Source organism: Pipistrellus kuhlii, unplaced genomic scaffold, assembly GCF_014108245.1.
Source record: "Pipistrellus kuhlii isolate mPipKuh1 unplaced genomic scaffold, mPipKuh1.p scaffold_m20_p_7, whole genome shotgun sequence".
Classification (NCBI taxonomy): Eukaryota; Metazoa; Chordata; class Mammalia; order Chiroptera; family Vespertilionidae; genus Pipistrellus; species Pipistrellus kuhlii.
In genome coordinates this window covers 24,934,057-24,951,069 of record NW_023425573.1, presented here as the reverse complement: position 1 = coordinate 24,951,069, position 17,013 = coordinate 24,934,057, and the positions used below count along the sequence as shown (strand labels likewise).

The window sequence follows — 17,013 nt, the reverse complement described above, 5'->3', positions numbered from 1 at the left end:
CCCGTGGGTGCTCCCCAGAGGGCAAGCACTTCCATCACTCACTGCTCTCAAGAGCCCTCTGAGGAGGAAACTTCCATTGCTCCCATTCCCCAGAGAGGTGCATTGAGGTCAGGGGAGGCCCTGAGGCCATCTCTGCTTGCAGGACCCTGCTGAGCAGGAGACCTGGCAGTGGAGACCTGGCATCGAAGCCAGGGCCAGGGAGCTGACCGTCCTTGAAGACACTCAGGCAGGGGCTGGGCATCCCTGCCCCCCAAGTCCTAAATATGAAGGTGCCCAGCACTACCCTCCTTTCTGTGGGCGGCAGTTCTTAATCCTAAACCCCAGAAGCGATGGAAGCCACGAGGTCTTTTGTAAGACGCTGGCTGTCCCTGCGTTACACCGGGCTTAGACTGCTTAGACAGAGGCGTGTGAGATGACTCCACAGACGTCCTCAGACCCGAAAGAAGGAGCCCCCAGCCACAGCCACTTGAAAAGCACCTGGTCCCACCCCCTCATTTCAGTGACGAGGAAGCCGAGCCCCAGAGGGGAAGTGACTCTCTCCAGAGCAGGCTGGCGACCAGGCTGCAGGAGAAATGACACCTCCCAGCTTGCTCAGCTGCACAGGACCACCAACAGGTAACAGCCCCTGGGCCACTTAGAAAGACCAGGCACAGAGCCGCAGACTGACCTTGCTTTCGTGGACTGCAGGCGTCTTTCCTGATGTCAGCCGGGCCTCCACGGCCTGGGCTTCAACTTCCTCCTGGTTTGGCTCAGGATTGCAGTATCAGGCTGGGGGTGGGGAGCCTCAGGGCTGGCAGCCCAGGAGCCTTCCCCAGGGGAGTTGGCCTATGTGCCACGTCCTCTGCCAACCTGCCTGCTCCTGGGAATCTGGCTGGGAAAGCTCCAAGAGCCTGAGAGCACAGAGTCAGGACTCTCCCTGCAGCCCCTAAGCAGGCGTTACTTCCCTGGCCTCAGTGTACCGCTGGGGAACGGGAGCAATAGAAGTTTCTTCCTCCGGGGGGTCTTGAGAGCAGTGAGTGATGGAAGTGCTGGTCCCCCAGGAAGCACCCAGGAAGCTTTGCTATAAAAGTATTATAACTGGATTACTTTTGAACCCTAACTAAGTGTCTTTTGGAGAGGCTAGGGCTGGGGGAGGGGGATGCAGCAACATGGGGAACCCTGGGGGTTCTGGATTCTTTCTGGAGTGTGGAGGTGGAGAATAGGGGTCAGGAAATGTCTGCCGGACTGGCCTGGGCTCGGCTCTGTGCTGCCCGGGGCCGTGGGGCTAGGGACTGGGGGTGCAGAGAGCTGCCCAGAGCTTGGTGCTCCTCTGGTTCTGACCAGTCGTCCCAGCTCCAAAGGGAACACCTGTCACTCGGAGCCCACAGGCCCGGTCATTCACTCGTGCCCGCTTCATTAAGCTAGAACTTCCCCGGGGCCTGTTTTGGGGAGGCAGGGTGATAACAGGACAAAGGAGGCATGGCCCTGTCCTGGGGTCGCTTGGACCCTCTCAATGGCACACAGTGACTTAAAGGCCCTTACTCAGTCACAGCAAGAAAGTCAAGTCAAATCACACCAGTGGACCACGCAGTTGGACATTTGGAGGGAGGGTGGAGTTCTGAGGAGGTTCTGAGGGAGGGGAGGAGATGTGAGATGGAGCCAGGCAGAGTGGGGACTGGGAGGGAGCTCCTGGGTATGCTGGGGATACTGGAGGGGGGCTATAGTGAGGACAAAATGAAGGAGAGGCTCTGAATGTGAGTTCCAGAGAGGCCCCTCGCTGCCCGCTTGACCTTGTGTATACTTTCCTTTTTTTAAAATATATTTTATTGATTTTTTATGGAGAGGAAGGGAGGTGGATAGAAAGTTAGAAACATCGATGAGAGAAACATGGATCAGCAGCCTCCTGCACCCCCCCCACTGGGGGTGTTCCCACAACCAAGGTATATGCCCTTGACTGGAATTGAACCCGGGACCCTTCAGTCCTCAGACCGATGCTCTAGCCATTGAGCCAAACCAGTTTTGGCTTGGGTAGATTCTTTAATCGCTGTCTTTATCTGTAAAATGGGCATAACTGTAACAATGTCCCAGGAATATACCGAGTCCCCCCGCAGAGCATTTAACACAGGACCGGCCACATCTCAAGCCCAGGAGCTGGCTGGCACCTCCACTTCCTGAGCCCCCACATCAAGCCACCAAGCTCAGGGGTACAGCTCCAACAAAGTTCTGGACTTGGGGACATTCTGTCTCCATGCTCTGTCCCCTCTGTGTCCTGTTCCTTCTTGCATCGTGTCCCTCAGATGCCCAGCTCAGCGGTAGACTGGTGAATTGGTGTACCGTGTTAGTCGCAGATACCAGTAACTGCGTCCAAGTAAATATCTGTGTTCTAACTGTGGCATTCCCACCAGGAGGCTGGGATTACAGGCGTGGGACCTGGATGGGATGATGCTGGTCTGGGGAGCATTCCTCCTCCAACTACATCCGCTGGGCTGTACCAGCTCCGCTCGGCCAGGCCTGGCCCTCCCTCTGGTATTCCTGCTTAGCCTGCAAACCCCCTAAGGTTGCATTCTTCCTCTGGCTGTTGTTTTCTGGAAAGCCTGGTCTGAGGCATGTGGCTGGGTTTAGGTACCCCAGCTGCGCAGGCATGGACTCAGGCCTGTCCCAACTGAGAGGGGCGGGTAAGGGCACCACGGGGCACAAGCAGCTGTAGAAGGCACAGCCCAGCGTGGGGCCGAGTTGGCAGTAAGAGAGCCAGCTTGGTGAGGCCACAGGCTCTGGGTTCACAGGGATGAATAGTGCTGTTTGGATAAGAGAACCCAGACGGAGGCCCCTCAGCCAGAGAGAGAGCCAGGAACAGAGCGAGGTCCAGCCCAGTCCCTTTCCACGTTTGGGATGCGTTCTTTCCTAGACACCAGATATTAATCTAACGACAGAAGATTCCATGTCAGGGTTTTGCTTTTTTGAAAAAAATTGTTTAAGTGTGCATACCTCTGGTGACAGAGAGCTCGCAACATGGTGAGGTCTGCTCGGTCTGCTCTCGAACACTCTGGTAGCTAGAGCTGCTTACTTTTTTCTTTTTTTCTTTTATTGATTTTTCACAGAGAAGAAGGGAGAGGGATAGAGAGCCAGAAACATCGATGAAAGAGAAACATCGACCAGCCACCTCTTACACACGCCCCTCTGGGGATGCGCCCGTAACCAGGATACATGCCCCCGACTGGAATCAAGCCTGAGACCCTTCAGTCCACAGGCCGAAGCTCTATCCACTGAGCCAAACCAGTGAGGGCTAGATCTGCTTTCTATGGTACCTGAAACAATCCCTTTGATGCCCCCATGGATCAGACAGTATGCATGCTTTGAGCCCTGGAGAATGTTAATATGTCAATTTTCAAATATTATGAGCAACTCCAGTCCTTCCTCCGTATTCTCCTGTGTTGTGGCTTCCCAGCCCCTCTGCATGCGGCCCCTGGAGACAGGCCACCTGCGGTGCCCAGGTGATCAGACCCGTTGCAAGGGCCACGGTCACTCTGTGTTCCTCCCACGTGGCCTGGGTTCACCTCCTTTCTCACCATCTCTCCTGTTTGCAAGGACACGTAGGAATCCCCATGTTCCTTTGAGCTGGGACTGCACCCTTGTTTTGTGTGTATTTGTTCCTTCCCGATATGTCAATAACTTCTGCTTTTCTCTCTGATGCACACAGAGTTCAAGAGACTACTTAAGAGAATGCATAAAAGTACCTTTTACATATTATTAGTTGTTTTCTTGGTGGTCTGAGAAGAAAAAGGTAAAATTGCTGTGGCTTTGGAGTGCTTGGCTGGGCCCAGGCATGGGATAGATTTGGTGGAAAACCCTTGTCCTCTCTCAAAGAGAGCTTATTCCCTTGATTTACCATTTAGTCCTTATTGATCAGCTGGTTGTACCTTATTAGTAATTGGGCTGTTCAGAGCTCCACATTTCTCTGTTTACTTGATCAATGATATTCCCAGAGGGGAGTAGTAAGGCCTCTACCTGCAGTTGTATCTCCATTGTGATTTCTTTTTGCATTTCTGGCATGTCCCCATTATGTACTTCTTTGCTATGCTCATTGGAACATCAATCGGGTGTTTTATGTTTAATTGTTTATCGTAACTTTTACCTTTGTGGAGTCTCTGTGTTACTCTCTTAATTCCTTTTACTGAAAAGAATCACCTGGTTCTAGTCCCTTCTTTTATAGTATCTATGTGCCTGAAAAGCCATCGATTATCCTATTAGTTTCCTCTCTCTAAGTCTTTTGGTTTCCCCTGTGTTTCATATACACAAAATTAGGTTAGCTTTTGATTTTTTAAGTGGGTGCCCCTTTTTATAGGGAATATTTTAATTGTTAGGAGCATTGTTTATATTATAACTGGAGGTCCGGTGCATGAATTTCTGGCATCGGAGTGGGGTGTCCCTCAGCCAGACCTGCACCTTCTCCAATCTGGGACCCCTCAGGGGATGTCTCACTGCTGGTTTAGGCCCAATCCCACAGTCCCGGATTGTGAGAGGGATGTCTGACTGTCCTCCCCTGCCAGTCCGATGGCCCCCAACTGCCCTCCCCTGCTGGCCTGATCACCCACAACTGCCCTCTCCTGCTGGCCTTCTTGTGGTGGCCATCTTGTGATGACATGAGGGTGTCGCACAAGGGTGTGAGGACTACTTAGGCTTTTATTAGTATAGGATTGTTATATTTGTGTAAACTCTCACAAGGTTGCCCCTCTGGTTTCTATAGTGAGAGTACATTTTTTCATTTTTAATTTCTATTGTGAGTTTTCCTTGTGTCCCTTTAAAAATATACAGGATAATGTAACTGAAATTTCCAGTATAGAAAATATTTAACTTTCAACTTCTACATTTGTTTCCATTAATAGCTCTCTAAATACTGGGAGAATCACACTTAAATATTGTTCCTTCCCTTCACCCAGTCTTCATTGTTAACCTGGCATTTTTCTTCTCGTATACTGTTCTTTACTCTTTATGTTAGGTACAATTTTTATGATGTACTAGCTGAACTGCTGGCAGGTGAAACTTTTTATCAGTAATCAAGTTCTTGATGCCTTTCTTATCGCATAAGTGGCACCTGCTTTCAATTACCTGTCCCTTGCAATTCTCTGTCATTCATGCTTTGTTCTCAGATGCTAAATGTTGAAATGTTCATCTTTGACCTGCCAAGATTCTGCCTCATCAGCTGAGCACTAGTTAGTTCAATGCATTTCTTTAAATTTTGTGTAACCTCCCTCCCACCCCTGCCTCAAACCCACACCAAAACTTCCCCTTTTAAGGGAAGTCAAAGCTATTATTTTTCTTCTTTTTCTCCAACATTTAATACATTAAAAAATTTTAATTGTTTTCATATTATCATTCACTAATTAAAAATACACACACAGCCCAGCTGGCATGTCTCAGTGGTTGAGTGTAGACCTGGAGGTCGAGGTTCGATTCCTGGTTAGGACTCGATCCCCAATGTAGGGTATGTAGAAGGCAGCCAATCTATTCTCTCTTATTTATCTCTCTCTCTCTCTCTCTCTCTCTCTCTCTCTCTCTCTCTCTCTCTCTCAATCTCTCTCTTTCTCTCTCTTTTTTTTTTTAAATATATTTTATTGATTTTTTACAGAGAGGAAGGGAGAGAGATAGAGAGCTAGAAACGTCGACGAGAGAGAAACATCGACCAGCCGCCTCCTGCACACCCGCCACCGGGGATGTGCCCGCAACCAACGTACATGCCCCCGACCGGAATCGAACCCGGGACCCTTCAGTCCGCAGACCGACGCTCCACCACCGAGCCAAACCGGCTTCGGCTCTCTTTCTCTCTTTCTCTCTCTCTCTCTTTTCCTCTCTGAAATCAATAAAAATATACTTAAAAAAATACACCCCCACATAAATGAAAGATAAGAGATAAAGATAAAAGATTCAAAAATCACCCACTATCTATGAGAATGTAACCTATGTTTGACATATGGAAATTTTTTTTCTGGGGTTTTCTCCATCTAACCATGGGTGTTTTCTTAAAAAAAAAAAAAAAAAATCATAGTTGAAATCACTTTCTGAATGTACAATTCTGCAGTTTATGGAGTTTGTACTTAACATAATTAGTATAGACATAACACAGACAGAAAATGTTTCCATTGATTAGATTTACCAAAGTAAAAATAAGCTGTTGTTGGTATTTAAATATGTGTGAGTGTTTTTTGCTACCAGAAAAATGTTAAAATGAACATATTTCTGTACCTAATTTCTCCTACTTTTGCATAACTTACTTAAGGTAAAATTTCAGAATCAATAGATGAAAGATAAATATTATTTCTATGGTTTATAATATAAGTCATCAAACCCCAAAAGTATATAAATTTGTATACTCATCAGCATGTCTGTGACTGTCTCATGGAATCCTCACCAGCTTCTTTAAATTTGATAAGCAAAAAATGTTATCTCTTTTTAAATCCTTTTCTGAGAACTGTCTATTTATGCCCTTTATCTTTTATCTATTGAGGATATTGATATTATACATTTTTATATTCTTCATAGAGAAAGAACATCATTCATCTAGCATTTATTGCATTTTCTTTCCTCCAGCATATTACTTGATGCTAAAGTGTTTTAACAAAAAAAAAATTTTTTAATTTTGTGCAAACTTGCTGTGTCTGGTTTTTTAATTCTTCTGCTTTTTAATCATTTTAAGATGACAAAGAGCTTGCTTCCATAAGTTGTCCTTAAATTTTCATCTACTTTTCCTATGGCTTGATTTGTTAAATTTTAATTAATTCATTAATGAATTGGGGATTTCTATGGTTATCCAGTGTGAGATGGAGACCTAAGTTGGTTTTTACTGATAGTTTCAATATCATTTATTGAACAAACCTCCCATTTCTATTATTTATTCTATTGTCTTAGTGCATCTTTGGAACTTCTGGGTATAGGCAAGTGTCTTATTGGCAATTTCAACAAAAACGACTGTTTCTGTTTGCTTGTTTGTTTGTTTTAACCATTAAATGCAAAGTTAGTCAATGATGTGAACAGGTTGCTCTTTATCATGTGTAAAAAGTATCCTTCTATCCTTTCATTTAAACGACTTTTGTGTAAAAACTATCTACCGATAAAGCAGAGGGTTTTTCATTTTTTTGCTTTAATGATGTAATACATAATGTTAATACAATGTTAATAGATTTCCTAACATTGAAACAGATTTGGTCATTTGAACAATAGCTTTTCTCTTGTGCTACATCAGTCAAGTTTTGATATTCGGGTAAGTTGGTTTCATAACACAAATTCATTAATATTACCTTATGTTCTGAAATTACTTTTAGAATATGGGAATTATCTATTTCTTGACATTTTAAATGAGCTAGAGCCTGATTAAGAGTATTTTTTTATAGCATTCTCAGTTTCTTTCATGGTTGTTAGTCTAATCAATCAATACTTCTCTGTCCACTCTTGTATCAATCGAGGTAGATTATGTTTTGCCTCCAAATCATCAACTGCATTAAGGTTTTTTAATGGATTAGCACTCACATAATAAGGTAATTTATTTCTATTTTTTTCTCTTCTCTTCCTCTAAGCTTAACATTTCCTCTTTCATTTCTAGTTATGATCATTTGAGTCTTTTTTCTTTATCATAGTTGTTGGAGATATATGCTTTGTTTTATTTACTCCCATCACCCAGAAATTTATGAATTCTGGTATTTTCCTCCTTTTAAAATTCATTTATTTCAGTTTTAATCTTTGTAATTTTATTTCTGATTCCTCTACCACTTTTTTTTCCTTCTAAATGCTAAATGTTGAAGTTGAGTGTTTATTTAATTTTCTTTTGTTAAAAAAAAACAACAACAGACTAAAGCTGTTGCATGGGAGTGGGAGCGGGTGGGTGGCTGCTCTGGGGATGGCTGGTGAGGCGATGGCAGTGCCGCAAGGAAGGGAGGCAGGCGTGTGTGTCGGGGTGGGGGTTGGGGGGGGCGGGAAGAAGTGGGGGAGGCTGGAGCGGCCTTGGGCTCTGGGTCCGAGAGGCCGAAGAGCTGTCCCTTCAGGTGCCGGAGTTGGGGTTCTCCTGCCTGCAGCTGTCGGAGCTGCGGAGCTGCGGAGCTGAGCCATAGTGTGCAAGCGCTGGTACCGCTGCCTGCACAGCGATGAGAACAGAGAGGTTTTGCAGAACTACAAGGCCAAGGTTATGATACAGCCGATTCCAAGAGTTTTTGCTGAGAGTTTTGTTTATAACTTCTGTTTGGTCTTATTAGTAAACATTCATTTTGTAATGAAGTTTTGAAAGTGCCGAATGGAAAACAAAAACATAGTTATTGCACGTCGAACCTAGAATCAAATGTGCCTCAATATTTAACGACAAGCTATTCTTATCTAAAATATTTAAATTCTCTAATATCTCATTTGCAAAATTTATAAGATAGAGGTTCATATTTAGCATAAGCATTGGGGAACGAAGAGCCTTCATTTTTAACCTGATAAATGAATTTGTTACTGGAGACCAACAGTACAGAATATTAAAACAAACTGCTACAATGTTCAAGAAAATGGAATCTCTTTTTCACTGGTACTGAGAGGGCATTTAGGTTTAGAAGATAGTTGCCCTTAAAGATTGACTATAAATCATCTAACCCAATAGTTCTCAATCTTAGCTGTACTTTGGAGTCATGTGTGTTTTTTAAAATATTGATACTTGGGTCCCCTACCCTAAGATTTTGATGTTGATTGGGATATGACATGATCTTAAGGATTCTTTAGAACTTTCCAGATAATTTCCAATATGTTGCCAAGGTTGAGTTCAAAATTCACCTTAAGTTTTCTCCTCTAAAAAAAGAACAAGTCCTTGATCCTTCCCTTCACTACTCCACAGAACGTTGAGGGTAGGGAAAATATTGCAAAAGGGCATTGTGTTTTGGATAAGAAATTCTATTGAGATGCAAAGTAGTTTTTTTGTTGTATTTCAACTGGAACTACGAGCAGGAAAAATGTGTAATTGAATTTGCTTTGCTGACTTGAGAAACAGGGAGCACTCTAGTTCTTAACTTCACTGAAGCCAGCAGATGTGTAAGCAGACTTTACTATCTATTACTTGCATTCACACTGTGGTATTCTGTCTTACTTGAAATAGACAGTGTTAATTGATCTGGTTTTACATAGGAAAGAAGAAATATTAAAGTTTAAAGTCTGTACTGGTCAATGGTTCATAATTATCAAAACATTTCATACAAAGAGAAAAAAGCTGTTAGGGCTATGCATCTCTCAGAATAGTTTTGGCTGCATCCTGATATATATATATATATATATATATATATATATATATATATATATATATATATATAATCAATTCAGAAAGTTCTTACAATTTCAGATGATATCCCAGGAGTTTTGTTTTGTAGTTCCGACTTTACTTATTGGTAAATAGCCAATTCTATTTTTTACTTCCTAGATTTCTGTATATTGTTGTCAGAGAACATAGCCAATGTAATTTCTGTGTGTGTGTGTGTGTATGTGTGTTTCTAATGGAAGGTTTTATTCTTGTTAGGCAGAGAATTATTTTGTCAACTGTTTATTCAATATTTGGTTTAAAACCAAATCCAAGAGCTACTAATTAAATTGCATTCATTATACTGCTTATATAATTATATATCTTGTTTTATATTTGCCTACTTGATGTGTTCAAATCGATAGTATATTAAAGTTTGCTACTACAATGTACCTTTACCAATGTCTCTTTGAATTCTATTTAATGATGTACTTTTTCAAATAATACTTAGAATTTATTTTGTGCTTTTAAAAAAATTTATCTTTATTGTTAAAAGTTTTACTGATGCCGAAACCGGTTTGGCTCAGTGGATAGAGCGTTGGCCTGTGGACTGAAGGGTCCCAGGTTCGATTCTGGTCCAGGGCATGTACCTTGGTTGCTGGCATATCCCTGATGGGGGGTGTGCAGAAGGCAGCTGATTGATGTTTCTCATGGATGTTTCTAACTCTCTATCCCATTCTTCCTCTCTGCAAAAAATCAATAAAATATATATTTTTAAAAAATGAAAGCTGATGAATCATCTCAGCCTTCAAAAAAAAAAAAGTATTACCGATATCCTTTTCCTCCTCATTGACCCTATCCACCCATTCTTGTTCCCTCCCCAGGCTTTCACAGCACTATTGTCTGTCTATGGGTTATGCATATAAATCTTTTGGTTAATCTCTTCCTATCCCCACACATTCCCTCCCCCTTTTGCCAGTCCCTAGAGTGCTTTCTCTGGCTTCAAAAATTATCATTTGAAAAGTTCCCATTTGACGTCTGTCAGTAATTTTAATGTGATCTTTAGGATGGTCTTACTGGAGAATACTGGCAGCCAAACCTTGTCTATTTTCCACACTTACACCTGGTGCAGTCAAGTCACATAAGCCCTGTGCAGTCATGCCCGCAGACTCGGTCTTCTTGACCCTGGGACCAGTTCTAGTCGTTCACCTGTCTCAAGGTCTTTCTTTGCCCTGTGGAGACCTCAGGCCCTTACGTCATTTCCCTCTTCCATATTTCTCCATTTTTGTCCAGTTTTCTCCATGAGATAGCAAGAACTTACAGCAGCTCCAGACCTTACATCTTCCCAACTTCAAATCCTACAGAAAGAGCCCCAACCCCTGCCTAGAAACCCAAGCAAGAGTTTCATTGCTTTTCATCACCTCTGTGTGAGTCAGGTGTCCATTCCTGAACCAACGACCCAGTCACCGAGTTCAGAGGAGTGTGATGCGCTGATTGTGACCAGCCCTACAGTCAGGCAGGGTGAACTCTGTCAGACCTTTGGGAATGTGGGTGGAAAAGAGAAGAGGAAGGAGGAGCTTAAGTCAGCTCTGTCTTGTGTTTTCATGTTTTCCATTATGTTAAACTAGAGGCCCAGTACATGGATTTGTGCACCAGTGGGGTTTCTTGGCCTGGCCTGCAGGGTTGGGCTGAAGCTGACCCTCCAACATTCTCTGAGGAGTCCTGGATTGCAAGAGGGCAGTACTCAGGTGATGCACCCAAGAAACTGGCTACCTCCTCTCTGGTTCCTGGTGCGTCACCTGAGAACTATAGCTGCCAAGTCACCGCAGCTCTGCAGCTCCTGCATTGGGCATCTGCCTCCTGATGGTCAGTGCACATCATAGCTACTGGTGGGATGGTCAGAAGGTCACTTAGGCTTTTATATATATCTAGATTCTCTCTTTACTTAAACAGGTTTGGGTCAAGGTTTGTGTCGTTACTCCTTTCAACAGAAGGAGTTTTGATTGGGGAAAAAAAGACAAATGTTTAAGCATAATTTTATTTTTGTAAAAGAAAAAGGCACACACATGTGGTGAGTGAGTGTGTGTGTGAAAAGAAGAGAGTCTGGAATGATATACATGAAATAAGAACAGTTCCATGTAGACAGCAGCATTAGAGATAGTTTTTATTCCCTGTGTTTTCTAATGGTTATTCAATGAGCATTCAATTGCTGGGTGATAAAGGGGAAGTGTTTATCATTCGTAACAAAGTCATATGAATCCATCACTTCTAGAGATCAAGAGGAACTTCATCTAATCTGTGTTGATGTTGTAGGGAAGAACATGAGCGAGCCAAATGAAAGCAAGAACTGCGCCTTGCATGACGTGGATGAGCTGATGAAAACCGTGCAGCTGGTGGTGCACATCCCCACTTTCCTCCTGGGTCTGCTTCTCAACGTGTTGGCCATCCGGCGCTTCCGCACCTTCCTGAGGAAGAGGTGGCCGGAGTTCGCTGCCACCTCCATCTACATGATCAACTTGGCGGTCTTTGACCTCCTGCTGGTGCTCTCGCTCCCATTCAAGGTCGCCCTGGGCCACTGGAAGGATCCCTTACCATCTCTCTGTACCTTTGTGGAGTGCCTCTACTTTATCAGCATGTATGGCAGTGTCTTCACAATCTGCTTCATCAGCCTGGACAGATTCTTGGCCATCCGGTACCCGATCCTGGTCAGCCGCTGCCGGTCCCCTAGGAAGATTTTTGGGATCTGCTTCACCATCTGGGTCCTGGTGTGGGTTGGGAGTATCCCCATCTACAACTTCCATGGGGAAGTGGGAAAAGGGTACACATGCTTCCACAATATGTCCGATGACACCTGGAGTGCCAAGGTCTTCTTCCCTCTCGAGGTGTTTGGCTTCCTTCTTCCTATGGGCATCATGGGTTTCTGCTCCTTCAGGAGCATTCACATTCTGGTTGGCCATCTGGACCACAGCCAAGACGGGGGCCAGCAGAGGGCCTGCATCTGGACTATTGCCTCCAGTCTGGCTGTCTTTGTGGTCTCCTTTCTTCCGATCCACCTCGCTTTCTTCTTGCAGTTCCTGGTGAGGAACAGCTTTATTGAGGAGTGCAGAGCTAAGTGGAACATCAGCTTGTTCTTGCAGTTGTCCATGTGTCTCTCCAACATCAACTGCTGCCTGGATGTTTTCTGCTACTACTTTGTCATCAAAGAATTCCGCACGGGCATCATGGCTCGCCAGCGTTCTGGTGGCCAGGTGGATATCAAGACCACCAGAGGTTAAGAGAAGAAAGTCCTGCTCAGAGAAGGGAAACTCCAACCCTGAATTCCAGGAGCAGATATCCCATCCCAAGACTGTATTGTGGTGGGATGATACGTGGTGCTTTGACTGGTGTGCTTTCCCTTTAGATGCTCATTGCATGCTGTGTCTGCTCATTATGCCCCCAAAACCTTCCCATCACACCCAGACAGCTCAACATAAGTCGCCCAGCATTTGGAGATTCCTGATGAACCTAAGAACTAGGTGAATTCTTGATTTCTAAGTCTGAAAAGCATGAGGCAGAATAATAAGATGAGTCCATATGGACAAGGCAGGTTCTCAACTCTCCCCTACCTCTTGTTAGATCAGAAAATTCTGGAAAGGAAGAGAGAGAATCAAGAAAGTCAGCCATGATGGCAGGTATCCTGGGCCAAGATGCAGGGAGAGGGATGGATCAAGCTCCTCTCTAGTTTGGGGATCCCAGGGTGGAGAAGACTTTGCTTTCCAGTCCCTTCTGGGGCTCTGTTGGCCAACAACCTTGAAGAGATGATAGCAAGTGGGATGATCAGAGCAGATCAGGTACACACAAAGAGCCCCAAGTGTCTTATGGACTTTTGAAAGGCCTGGGAAGCCTATGAAAAGGTTGCAGAAGAATGAAGGGACTGGTATGGATCAGGCTATGGTGAAGCTGCAGATACTTTGTGGAAGCAGTGGGGTCAGAGTGGATAGCTGTTGGTAAGACCTGAGAGCCATGAGGATACATCTGGGGAAGGAAGGAGACATGCCAAGGGCAGCTCTTCCCCCAGTGCCACAGGGTGTCCCTTGCCTGAGTTTTAGCGCATGCCTGGGGGAGGAGAGGCGGTGGTAACAAGCCTGTAGGGAAGGAAATTCCTGAATATGACTAGTTTGCTATCTTGAACAGACTGGGCCGTTATTCGTTAGTCTTACCAGGTGTATTGGTTAATAATGCAGATTTTGTAATCAAAGAAAACACGATAATTTCAAGAGAAATATCAAAAGTGCTTTATTCAAAGTAATGTCCATCACTAGCTACACAGTTCCCCCATTTTTCAGGTAATTTGTGGATACCGTCCCAATAAAACTTTTATTGTTTTGAAGCAAACCATTCAGAGACCAAACTTTCCACTTCTTCTTATGTTTTGAAGTGCTGCTCAGAAAGTGTGTGTGCCATTGATCGGAACAAGTGGTAATCTAAAGGAGCAAGGTCTGGTGAATACAGCAGGTGGGTTAATACTTCCCAGGCAAGATCTCTTAACATGTCTTTAACTGGTTTTGAAGTGTGTGATGTTGTGTTATTGTGAAGCAAAATTACTTTGTCATGCCTTCTGGCCCATTCTGGTTGTTTTACGATCAAAGCGTGGTTCAAATTGACCTAGACATTCTTTGTCTTTCACATAGAAATCATCACTTTTAAAGCATTTACACCAGCATTCTCAAGTGTCTTGAGATGGAGCATGTTCACCGTAAGCTTCCCGAAGTATACGATAATGTTCAGCAGCACTTTTCTTCTAAATAATGAATTAAAACTTCCCACAAATGCTCCTTTTTAAGCGTAGAAATATCTATGACATTAACACCTTCAGAAAATTTGACATATGAAGTTTTGAAACTTGCTGTCAATACAATAAAATAGCATAATATCAAATTGCATATATATTAACATATGTGTAACTGCATCTATTGGAAAAACAAACAAACCCACACATTATTAACTGATACACATGGTAGTTTCCCTGAGAATGATGAGATAGAGTCAGGCTTGATTTGGTTCAGCCAGAGGGGAATAAAGAACATGTGTGTGTCTTGCCCACCTGAGTCCTGGCTGGGCAGCTGGCCACAGTGATGTGTTCATGGAGCTGTCCTCTCCAGTGGCTGGGAGGGAGAAAGTGAGTCAGCCAGGAATGGAGGAACCATCTTGAGGACACAAGGCTCTTGGCAGTCCCTGGTTGGAGGCTGTAAACTGCTGAGTCATGACTTGGCTCAGGCTCCTGTCATGATCTGAGAATGAGCAGCAGTGATAGCTGAAAGCCTTCGATGACTCAGCTGCGCCAGAGAGCCAAATGATTGCAAGGGTAAATTAGATTGTGGGGTGGTTTCGGAGGGTGGAGTGAGTGGGAAGAGAAATGACAAATGAGACAAGGGGGAAGGTTTTTCAGAAGAAGAGCAACCACCTTCTACCTGTGGGATAAGAGGCTTCCACAACCAAGCGGTGGATAGAGGGTGGGGTGATCTTGGGGGAGGAAGAGGGTGGTTTAGATAAAACCTAATGGGAGGAAGAGGTGAGGTTGGGTGGTTGCCCATTGCGTGATGACATGGAGTTCTGTGAAAAGGTGGGAGTGAGCAGGAAGGATGGAGGGCAGAGCTGCTTCTTGCCCGAGAGGTCCCAAACTTGACTGAGACCCATGGAAGGGCATGATCCCCTCCCCTGCCTCCCTGCAGCTGCCTCAGTAATGAGGTGCGCTTGGTGGGCTGGAGGGAAAGGTGAAAGTATCAATACAGGGGTTGGAATGGGTATGGAAGATAGATCTGCCCAGGACCAGAGGCTCCTGACCCTCAAACTGGACCTCCAGGGACTAGTGGCCAGGGTCATGGTTCTACAGACCCAGAAATGAGTCTTGTCCAGCTTCCCCAAGCCATGGATGCTCCTCACCCTGCTTTCCGACTGCACTGTCCCATGGCCATCCTGGATGGAGACACGCCTGTGCTATGTCAGAAAGCCAGGCTGTTGTATCCAGCAGGACATTTGGGGAAACAACTGGGGTCAGAGCTCATGGGAGAGTGAAATTAGGAACCACTTCTTTTCCAATTTCTCTCTTTGCATTGGGAACTGAGCGCTTACCCAGTGGAGGTGAGTGGCGCCCTTCATGCTGCATTTGTATCTACCAGTGTGCTGGCCAGACAGTCTTCCTAACAGAAAAGGGACAGCAGGGTCTGACCACCTGTCAACTCCAATGTTGTTCATAAGCACAAAATCTTGGGTTGTGGGCAGCATGACCCTGCCTGAGCCAGCTGACAGAGCGTGGAGGAGACTTTTGACTCAAAAGCTGTGCCCATATAAAGTGTAGGTCCTTGTAAGGGAATAGCAGTCTTGGGTCGATGTGACAACTGTGGACTGGTGGGTGAACCGTGGGGCCGATCTCAGTACACTGAGGGGGAGGAAAGGAGCCTCTTCTCTCTCCCTGGGGGGACTCATCCTGGCCTGCAAGTCACAGAGGACTTCTCAGGATCCTCAAGAGTGGGCACAGGCCCAGCACTGCAGGCCAAGCTGTTCTGCAGGGGGTCTACTTGCTGGGTCCGAGCCTAGCCCTGGGTCAGCACTTGGACCTAGCAGGCAAACAAGGGGCAGAGAGTCAGGGACAGGGTTAGGGTACAGATGCCTCGGAGGGCCCAGCCCTGCAGCAAGTGCAGCTAGTGAGTTGGGAAACCTTGAACTTAGCTTTGGAAAAGGTTGAAATTCCTGTTACTAAAGCCAGTGGAACTTGGAGGTGTTTGGGCATAAATGTGAGCTTATTAGCACTGCTAGAAAATCTGAGACATACTTGTTACTTATACACGTGTGAAACCAGCACAATTGATTGGAAAAAATGAGTTGATGAATCTGATTTGCCAAATAGATAGATTCTTATCTGCTGCATGACCTTGTTTTGGGCTGTACTTTCTGGCTCCAGGGAAGAGCTGGCTCCTGATCATCTTTGCTAGGTGACCCAACAATCCAGGTCCAAAGAACCAAGAGTGGGCTCGATCAAAGGGGGCACCTGGACATCAAGTGTGAGGGCATAGGGACTCACACTCAGGCCTGGCCCAGAGGCACAGCTGGGGCTTGTCCGAAGTGGCCAGGAGCCAGATCCCATATCTTGCAATTCCCCACACCTTGGACTCTACTTGGTTCTCTCTGATAGCAACTGGGCCACAGACCCTGTAAGCCCTGTGCTCCTTCCAGTGCTGCCCTTCTCCTGCCATCTGGTCTCATTACCATGACACTGGAGCTGCATTCAAAGGCCCTGGCTCCTCTGCATACATCATGGCCCAGCACAGAAGACCTGCTGGTCACTGATGGAGTGAAGACACAGCCAGTGCTCCAGAAGTCCTCCATTGCTGACTCCTCCTCCTGACCACCGACAGATGGATCTGACTCTCCCAGGTTGGATCTGAATTTTCCTTCGTGGCTCCTCACCTGTGAATCCTACTAACCTGCCCAGTCCTCCTGAAGAACGTGAAGAACTGCTAGGCACCGGCCTGGGCCACTCCTTTCTCCTGAGTTCCTCACACTCCTGAGCACAGCCTACTCACGGCCTGGGTGTCGATGGCTAACTATGCACATCCTGACTCCTCGACAGCTGCTGTGGCCTGAACTGTGTCCCCCCCAAATCCATATATTGAAGCCCTAACCCCAATATGATGATATTTGGAGGCGAAGCCTTTGGGAGATGCTTAGATTAGATGAGGTCCTGAGGCTGGAGCCCTCGTGATGTATGTGCCCTTGTAAGAAGAGACACCGGGGCACTTCCTTCTCTC

The 17,013-nt window shown here is 45.4% G+C and overlaps 1 protein-coding gene across 1 annotated transcript; it reads left to right on the top strand.

The window, feature by feature from the left end:
* The first annotated feature begins 437 nt into the window (after positions 1–437).
* Positions 438–13,398, top strand: GPR55 (G protein-coupled receptor 55). Its single transcript, XM_036422076.2, has 2 exons — positions 438–615; positions 11,540–13,398. The coding sequence occupies exons 1-2, from the start codon at positions 573–575 to the stop codon at positions 12,499–12,501; spliced, it is 1,005 nt and encodes a 334-aa protein (XP_036277969.1). The 5' UTR covers positions 438–572; the 3' UTR covers positions 12,502–13,398.
* The last annotated feature ends 3,615 nt before the right edge of the window (positions 13,399–17,013 follow it).

What these genes read in the sequence shown, in the direction of transcription:
- GPR55 (XM_036422076.2), top strand. Translation starts at nt 573, where the DNA reads ATGACACCTCCCAGCTTGCTCAGCTGCACAGGACCACCAACAG. An exon ending in CTGCACAGGACCACCAACAG is followed by an intron (nt 616 to 11,539) that starts GTAACAGCCCCT and finishes TTGATGTTGTAG; the next exon opens with GGAAGAACATGAGCGAGCCA.